The sequence below is a fragment of the Sycon ciliatum genome, chromosome 11 (assembly GCF_964019385.1).
Source record: "Sycon ciliatum chromosome 11, ocSycCili1.1, whole genome shotgun sequence".
Classification (NCBI taxonomy): domain Eukaryota; kingdom Metazoa; phylum Porifera; class Calcarea; order Leucosolenida; family Sycettidae; genus Sycon; species Sycon ciliatum.
Genome location: NC_088653.1, coordinates 20,985,171 through 20,994,947, shown reverse-complemented (window position 1 = coordinate 20,994,947; position 9,777 = coordinate 20,985,171). Strand labels below are relative to the sequence as shown.

The 9,777-nt window shown below is 46.7% G+C and overlaps 1 protein-coding gene across 2 annotated transcripts in view; it reads left to right on the top strand.

The window, feature by feature from the left end:
• Positions 1 to 3,540: 3,540 nt before the first annotated feature.
• LOC135827590 (reversion-inducing cysteine-rich protein with Kazal motifs-like) overlaps positions 3,541 to 9,777 on the top strand; it is a 36,305-nt gene continuing 30,068 nt past the window's right edge. The window contains exon 1 of one of the 2 annotated variants that reach the window (XM_065340059.1): positions 3,541 to 3,770. In XM_065340059.1, coding sequence (XP_065196131.1) covers positions 3,665 to 3,770 — 106 coding nt within the window. In that variant the 5' untranslated portion in view covers positions 3,541 to 3,664. The remainder of the gene's footprint in view (positions 3,771 to 9,777) is intronic. The other variant, XM_065340058.1, reaches the window with a different exon arrangement.

Genomic DNA, 9,777 nt, shown 5'->3' with positions numbered 1-9,777 from the left:
TTGCCATGGTGACAAACATCGTGCGCGGCTGTCAGTCTGCAGCGCAGAGGAGTACCAGGAGTCGCTCCAGAAAATTTTAATGAAATCGCTCAAAGATTGACGGTAAAAATCGGAATAGTGTGCAAACCTAAATTTTGTAGAAATTTGCTGATATTTCAGTATTTCAAAAACAATTGTGCAGACTTTGCGCGGCTATATCTCCGGAAGGAAGCACCCGATTACGCTCAAATTTTCAGGATAAACCCTTTGGACCATACACAAGACGCTGCCAGTGAAAAAATACAGAAAATCGAAACTTTGTTTTTTGACCCTCTGAACCCAGACTGCCACCTTAAGTTTACGAAGCAGTGGTACAGAACCTGACAGTGCGTGTGTGCTCTGGAAACAGAAAAATCATCCCTGCACTCCCGTTCATGACCAAGAGTACGTACAGGCAACCTCTGGGGGACTACATACTCATTGTGCTGTATTGCATGTTTGGCATTATACATTGCGTATGGGCATTGCACAACTAATACTTACTTTGTCATGTACAATGTAGTTTTGCTGTAAAGTGTCATTAGTTTCGCTTATCAGGTTCATGCTAGCCAACACGAATGTTCATCAGAATCGTTAATTAGGACGTTATCACTGGCGTATCATCGCTGTTGCTGACATTCTACCTGAGTCTGGCAGACAGGTCCCTGTCACCAAATGTCCGCACGTCTGCATTGTGTTCGTCAGAATTAGTTGCCCACGGACATGACTTGTTAAAAAGCAGTGAAATAAAATGAATACGGCGGACCGGATTGAGTGTATGGGTACATGATTGTACAATGTACATGTACTGTATGTCGCTGCCAGACTTAGCATGTACATGTACATGTATCGCTTCCTTCGTGTTGACTCCCATAGATTTTTGCAATCCATGTACATGTACATGTACATGTACATGTACATTGTACAGGTACCTATTAATTTGAAGCAGTCAAATATTCCTGCATACTTCACTCCTTAGCCTGGCTTAGGCCAAGTAGTTAGGGCTATATTGACTGCTTATACATGTACATGTATTTGACTCCTTTTCAGGGATTGTACACATGCTTTGGCTAGTCGCGATAAATCTAATATTGACTTCGTACGAGGTCAATACACATGTACATGTAGGAAATAAAAACCTCGTAAAAGACCTCGGCTTCACCTCAGTCTTTTGCTCGGTTTGTATTTCCTATAATTGACTTCGTACTCAGCAGGGGCGTCGGAAGGCATTTTAGTGTGGTACGGTCAGCCATCTGAAACAGTGAAAGCACAATTCACTCGTGGGGGAGGAGTGGCTGAGCCGAAAATTTTGGAAATTTAGAGCCCAAATCAGTGCATTTTATTGATTTACGGGGTACTTTGGGCAAATAGTGGTACGGTCAATACCGTAGTGACCGTACCGTGTGCGACGCCCCTGCTCAGTCATATATTAGATACTCTGTCACAATTGGTTCACCAAATGTTGCCAACACCACTTTCAAGACCGGACCAATGAATCTTACGATTTCCTTCTCTCTCGTTTGCTGCTGATCGTGATACATGTACATGTACATGTAGGTACATGTATAGACAGCTTGCTTATCAGTGTACATGTACATGTAGTTAGTTTTTCTGTTCTTTGTGATGCTGCTGCCTTATGACACACATGGCGCCCCTACGACCAGAATGGTTATGGGTTATACAGTCATGTACATGTACTCATGTACATAATATGATACATGTACATGTACATGTATCATATTATGTACATTGTAAATAATGCGTAATGTCCCGCAGATTGAGTACATTGTACATACATACATGTACATACATGTAGCAGGCTATGGTCCAGTAATGGCAGTATGGAGCCATCCTCTGGGTTATCCCCTAATACTACTAGTAATCCAATGCACTGCCATTGCCATCATGGTCATTGCCATTGGAGGTGCTATGCCTGGTGACTGCTGTGGTGACGCTTTCTGTCACATTCAGGGCAAGAAGGAAGGCCATTGCCAACCTGCACCATTCATGTTCAAACTCCTGTCACTGGCCAGGGTACTACTGCCTACTGGGTGGCCCAGGACAACCTGTTACCACCTAGGAAGAACCTAGGAAGACAACAACGGGTCTGGTGTGGACCTTGCAGTAGCAGGCTGCCACTAGCAACCTTCATCTTCTTCTCAAACCAAAGTTCCAAGTCTAACAGAAATCGCCAAAACCCTCCACTCGTTCGATATGACTGCACTCGCTGCACAGCGCGTCTGCCAGTACGTCATTTTCATGCTGAAAGTGAAGCTGACTGCATATAATAGTATTAGTATGCAGACAAGGGGCAGAGACGCAGATCACATCTAAAAATACTAGTCCGGGCGTCAGGATCGTCGGACTCCTATCCGTACATGAGTACAATCATGTACGTCTACCTTCATCTGCTTCTGAAGTAACTGTGGCACTGGCAGTCTGACATCCTGATTACGCACGTGACGCAGACAGCTACAAAACGCTCATTGTTTGTAGCTGCCTGACAGTGACTGCACCGATTTACTTACTTATTATTATAAGCACGGTCCTTTACTAGCATTTTTTCAATGTGCCTCCGCCCCGTAATGGAGACTTTCCTTTATTGGAGACTGTCCCATTATTATTTCAATCTCATTTCAGAGGCATGTTGCCATGCCAAATTCATGTCAGACACACACATTTCAGGGTTATTTTCGCCGGTACAGATAATGAATTTACACAGTGTGCTTATAATGGAGACTGAGCACTTCATTTTTTGAATGCCGCCCCAGGGTGTTCTATTCTTGGAGACTGTGCTTATGTTTAGAGATAATACGGTGTGAGGTCTATGAGTATGACTCTATGAGTATGACCATGCCCCACACGGACGGACGGTCGCACCTACCATACCAGCGTAGTGTAGAAGTAGACCTGTACAGGACTTCACTGTCGACATGTCCGTGCAGCAGCCCAGTCTAGTCCATGGTCCAGTTTACACACATGATAGTATTGATACACACGCGCGATGCTACACACGCACACACACACGCACACACACGCACGCACACACAAGTACATTATTTTTTCAGACACACAAGTAGATACACACAGACGAGTCTGCGATCTGTGACAGCGCTCAGCAGTACATGTATGTCACTACGTGGGTCAGCGATCGACCATGGCATGGGCATGGCCTGGGGCGGCCAGGCATTACCGGTACTAGTAGTACTAGTAGAACATGCATGAGCCATGATGCGTCGAGTCCCCGGACGCGTCGACGGATCAACAGCATGCAGAACGCACTGTCATGTGTCTGCAGATTAGTGCAGAATGATCTACATACTGTAGTACTGACTGTACTCGATCGAAGATGCTCATCCTGGCATCCAGTCCACCATGATCTACCATGATCTACTGACTGTATCACCCAAGCATCATGATGTATCATGCCCACATGTCCCTCTTCGTTTGCGATTTGGTTACACTGAACTACACTAGTACTAGTAGAGGCAGATATACACCTGTCCTGTCCTTTGCAGTTTTCAGGAGAGAGAGAGAGAGAGGTCATGGGTATCTCGTTCTAGTTTCCGTTGGGTAAAGGCAGTCTCACCAGCGCTAGTAGTAGTGAGCTGAGCGTGGTGGTGGTGGATGGTGGACGTCTTGCGCAATGGGCGCGTCGTCACCGGTACTATCCGTCATGAAGGTATCTCTCTTGGCTGGCTTCACGGCGCTGGCGCTCTTGACGACAACATGCCAGACATCTCCTGGCGAACGTAAGTAGTTTGTAGCGGTTGTTTGTGTTCGCGTACTAGCGTGCATGCGTGCGTCCGGTACTCATGCGGCATTGGCCGTAGTTGTGGAGGCCATCCAAAACTCAAGCACCGGCCCGTGCCTTCTCTGGGGCGTCGAGTGTTTTGTGACACTGCGCTCTGAGTCAGTCTGATCGATGTGCATCTGCGCCATTCACATAGCTAAGTGTGCTGGATGGCCTGTTGCGGGACCGGCTTAGATTTGTATTCGACTATTTCCTAGATGTTGCGTCGGTGCTCATGGCGCTGGGTCAGTGCAGAGCATAAGGATTGTTTGAGTCTTTGAGATCGTCCGCAACAAAGGCCAAGGGCTGCATGCAGTCTTCTGCAGCGCGGTCTTTCTGCGTAGTGTGGATCAAGAAGACAATGCTAGATGTGCTGATGTAAACTCACTGTTGTGTGTGCCGAGTATACTCACGTCACGGCGCAGTGTTACCGCGTGCACGTGAAGGGAGATGGGTCACGTCGCGTCGGCGGCCTGGACCGTAGATCTACCACGCACCAGGGAACGAATGTTCTTTTCGGCGCGGTGCAGATCCGATGTGCATGCGTGCAGTTTCTACTTAAGGAGGCTCCCACCTAAAGAAGTAAAAATAAAAGGTCCATGGACACCCTGTTTTTTATGCATAGAATGGTGGAGTGATGTCTCTTCTTCAATTTGGTATAGTTTTTAGGTAGGGTCACCAGGCATATAAGAGGTATTTTGGTGTATTTAGTGAGTGTACAATTTCTTGATTTTCGGTAAAAAAAATGGTAAAAAATTTGGTTTTTGACCCAAAGAAGCCTCCTGGAAGGAGGATACTAAGCATTTTCTTCATCATATGTTTAAGAACCACATTTGGAGGTATCTTGGCTACACAAGATAGACTGCGTCTTGGTTTTGCCCTTGGGGAGCCACTTTTTCGAAATTACGGGTACCGAAATTTCCATCGGGTGCTGAATTGTGAAATGGTTCAGCCTGCAACATTTTGTCCATGGACATATTGATTTTTGTGGCTTTCTGTGATCCTTGAGCCCCAAGGAAACCGATAATGGACAGTTTTGATGGTGTCACCAGGCACTTTAGGCCCCTACCAAACAATATAGGTATCAAAATATGGTATTTTAGGCCAATTCTGAAAATAGCATTTTTAGAAAATCTGACCATTCTTGCCTTCTTGACTAAATATCACTACCAATGACATGGTAGTATGGTAATATTATTTTAGAAGAAGTTATTTTCATGCTGCAACCTCCTTTGGACAAACCAGACAGTCTGTGCTTGGAAAGGTACATGTATCATTACATGTACATGTATGTCATGTAGCCTTCAGTCCTATGACATTGATGTACGAGTAGTGTACATGTACATGTAAGGCAGCGAGGTTTCATAACAACCTCGACCATGAAACTGGCACATGAATAATGTGAAAGCAGGCATTCAAAATAAGGCACACTAAACACTCACACGCGTGCGCACGCACATAAACACCCACCCACATGCACGCACTCTCATGCACGCATCATTGTAACACTACTAGTCCATAGCAGGGCTTAGTGTAAATAAAAGCCTGAAGACCAGCCACTGCACTGGGCGTGCATTTGCTGGTTGTCACTTGCGTTGATAGCAGCAGACTCCAGAAAAACATTGCATGAAGGGCAATATGCATCTACACACGCTGGCGTGCACATATACGATATACATGTAATGTACTGTCATGCTCTCTCGGCAACTCTTTTTGTGTCTCAAATACGGTTCACAAATGCGCATTCACATGCAACTCCTGTACTGTAAAGCCATTACCACACTGTCCTTGCGGACACCAGAGAGGCATACAGAACCAGCACCGTGAGCCACCCCCCCCCCCCCTTCCACACCTAGCTTTGCACACGCACACATGCACGTGCATACACACATACATGTACACAGACATTTGCATGCACATGCACACAGTGCACTCGTGGGGACATGTGCATAACCCAGATCAACATTGCGTGCGAACCCACACATGCGGGCACGAGCACGCGCGCACACACACACTCGTACACCTGCCCAACGCTGAAGCGAGGATAGCGAACAAACTACGTTAGACATAGCAACTTGTGCTCGGATTACACCTTTCAACAGCTTGCACACACACACGCGCATGCGCGCGCGTACACACACACACTCGCGCGCGCGCGAGTACACACACACACATGCGCGCGTACACACACACACATGCGCGCATACACACACACACACACACACACACATGCGCGCGTACACACACACACACACAAACGCATGTACTTGCGCATAGAAAAGGATTCAAAGTAATCAACCACAGGCATTTACCCAATACACACCTGAGTGTGCACATCTTAGTTGTGGCATCCCCATTTTTACAAAAGCAGGATTTAGAAGTTCGTCCCTGGTTCAGAACACAAGCCTCTGGCCAGCGTTTTCCTTACACCATCAGTGCAGTACAGTGGTTGACACGAACCTCATTCCTACAGGGACAGTAGCCCAAGTTCAGCAGCTCTGAGATGCGTCGTCCACTGAGCTCAGGATACTCTAGGATCCACAGAAACAGTTTCAAACGGCACTCGTGCGACTGGAGCTGCAAGTGGGTCCACTTACCAGCGAGTGGGCAGCCACTTCACGCTCCACAGGTAGTCCATGCTAAATTCCAGTGCCAGTACTAGTATCACTACGTTCGACATCGATGTCTTCACTGACTTCAGCCTGCTTTTCTCACCCTTCTTCGTCAGTAATATATTTGTTCTTCGTGGCCACATCGTACCGCTTCAACAAAGTTTTCACAAAAAATCAAGCAGCGCAGGAACTGCCTTTGTTTAGCATTAGCCATGGCCAGTGATTCTTTCCAGCGTAGAAACAGCCACGGCTACAGAAACACTGTAACGAGTAGAACTACATCCTGGAACAACTGCGAGCACAGAGAAATCAAAAAACTTCTTTCTGAACAACAGCTTATTTCCGCATGGAACACAACATTTTTCGAATCTCGCGGCAAAAAACAGATTTCGGAGGTGCCCTTTTTACACTGCGCTGCGCAACTGTTCGGAGCCTCCTTAACTGTTCATTGACATAATCATTGGGATTGTGTCGACTGATCGGAGTTGTGCGAGCTGTGGTGTGCACTGTATTTCGTTGGGAAATGTTCCTCTTGCGCATCATCCTTCCTGTGCGTGCTTCAATTATGTGTATGTGTCGAGTGCGGCGCAGTTCTGCGTACGCCACTGCGATATCTGAAAAACAAGGAGGCAAACACACACACGCACACACTCACACACTCACACACACACACACGCACGCACAAAATGGAAAATGGAAAATGAAAAAAACCCCCAATGAGACACACACACACACACACAAACAAAATGCACATACAGCATTGCTTTTGCATTGGATATCCGCGGACAATTGTGCGGGCTGACTGTTTCCCCCATGTTCTTAGCGGGTGTATTCACGTTGCACATTCCGAGCGTCTATGCCCACCACTTCACTATTGTAACGTAGCAATGTGTGTGTTGTGAAATTGTGCCTGCAATACTGCCTAGGTTAATACCACAACAGCGAGAATCCCATAAAGAGAATCGATAATTATTATTGCCACCTTGCATGCAGCGATGACTGCTTTGTGTACTGAATTCATGAAGTCAGAGTTTCATTGTTGACAGCCGGGCACCCTGCAGAGATGCATCCTGATTGTGTTAATGCCCCCTAGTCCACATAGGCACTTGTAGTGCATAGCTGTGTGTGCGCTGTGGCTGCACTGTCCACAATTATGTGTTGCTGTGTGCATGTATGAGTGTACCAGAAGGTGTGCTGCTGCTTCAACGCACACTTGTGCCAAAGTGGCAATGACTATGTGTATCTGCAACTCCACAGGGAGTCCTAAACAAGCATAGTTTATGGGCCCATAACATAATCACAGACTAACACAATCATACTGTATAACAATTTTAGGTGCATTCAAATTTCGGTGTCAGGGACCTGCCCAGGTTTCAGCTGTAATGTAGAATTAGGTGACCAGTCTACCCTTCTCATGCAGTGTGTACTCTAGAGAATGTTTAGGTGTTATCTAAATTTAGGTGCCTGGTTTCTGTACGGAAATTACCGAAATAAAAATTACCACTCAAGGGACCCTACACATGTGGTCAGGTGGTTTTCGTATCCAGGTTCATTTGACTTGAAACACCAGCTTTTTGTCCTAGTGTTCCTTATGCACATTGTACAGATGTACGAAGTTCTGTACTAAGGTCGTAGGTGTGTACATACCCGGTTGGGTGTTCATTGTGTGCTATACATGCACATTTGACCAACTTAGCCTCATTGTCGGGAAAAGGTTTTGTATGAAATGCCATCAGGGCCCATTTTTTTTTAAGGGAAATAGCAGTCAACACAATAGGGTCCTGCACTGAATCAACACCCAACTTGGTCTATGGGATTCTACGAGCTTCCGTGCATCTGTATACGGTAACGTGCATAAGGCTTGCTAGAGTGGTCTTCTGGGGCAGGTGGTTCGCATTATCAGAGCAGGCGCGTGCGCCGGTGCCCTTAAAGGGGGGGGGGCTTCCGGGGGGTGTCCCCGGGAAAAAAATTCAAAAAATGAAGCAAAATCCTGCATTTTGAGCGAAAAAAGGGGGTTCCGGGCACCCAGGAACCCATACGGGGCACGCGCCTGCAGAGGGTCGCCTTGACCAGGTTTTACTGTATCATAATGCCATGCACACGCCCGTCGCCTGAGAAGCACGCAAGTCTGCAAATGCACAGCATGTGAGCTGTAGTGTTTACTGTAGTACTGTACAAGTATAAGCAGAAATATTCGTCTGGAATTTAATTTCGTCTTTTTCGTCCAAGGAACTTTTTGGACTAAATTAAATGCCGGATTAAAGTCGATGTGTCCAGGTTTTCAATGCACTCTTATGATCCATGGACGAAATTTTCAACCGGACGAACTCCCGTTTTTTTGGAGTTGGTCGAAATTATTGACCGACGAAATTTTCTGCCTGGACAGTAGTTAGCAGTAACACATACAACGCAGGCTGTGTGTGTAGCTGTGACTTCAAGTTTCACGCCGCATTTCGGCGCGATCATCGGACAGCAGCAGTTGGCATTCACTTGTTTGTACTGTTGTAGTTACAGAACAGAACAACAAGGACAATCAAGGCTTGTTTGCTGCTACTTCAAGTTTCATGATGTCGCAATCATCAGGCAACAACTGTACTTGAAGTAGTAGTGCAGGAGTGTATGCTGGGGCATTGAAGGTGACTGGCAAAGGCATGGCGATCATTAGTTGGGAATGCAGGCCGACAGGACCGGCGGACGCAGTTTTTGATTGGCCCATTGAAGGTGACTGGCAATGGCATGGCGATCATTAGTTGGGAATGCAGGCACAGGACCGACGAACGCAGTTTTTGATTGGCCCGGCCATATCCTAGCCTTTCATACAGTTTGTGTATGATCATGGAGGATGTATACATGACTTTCATACAGTTTGGGTATGATATGGAGGGTATGTAAATGTCCTCCTCGGCAGTAAACACACGTTGGAGGTGGCCTAGAAGTTGGTCCGGTCATGGCCGTACAAACCGGGCCGGTTGCCGGGCCTGAGGCATATCACTATCATTCTGGCAGCAGTGCATGCTTGCACTATGTCCTGTGCATGGTCAACTATGGCTGTGTTTACATGAGAAATTTCAACCCAGGTCGAGTTCAGCCCGGGTTGAAAGTCTGTACGATAGACAAAATAGGTGAGTGTTTACATGAAGACAGTTGACCCGGGTCAAATACTGATATGCCGCCAAAAGTCCACTTCTAGAGTCCTGCATGGTCACGTGAATCCGTTCGCGCGAAAATTGCATGTGCAGTGCTGTTCAAACCTGGCGCGAGATACGCACAGAAGTACGTTTGTACGATTTTCTTGACCCGGGAATCAACCCGGGGCGAAATTTCAACCCGGGTCAAGCGCAATGCGTCATGTAA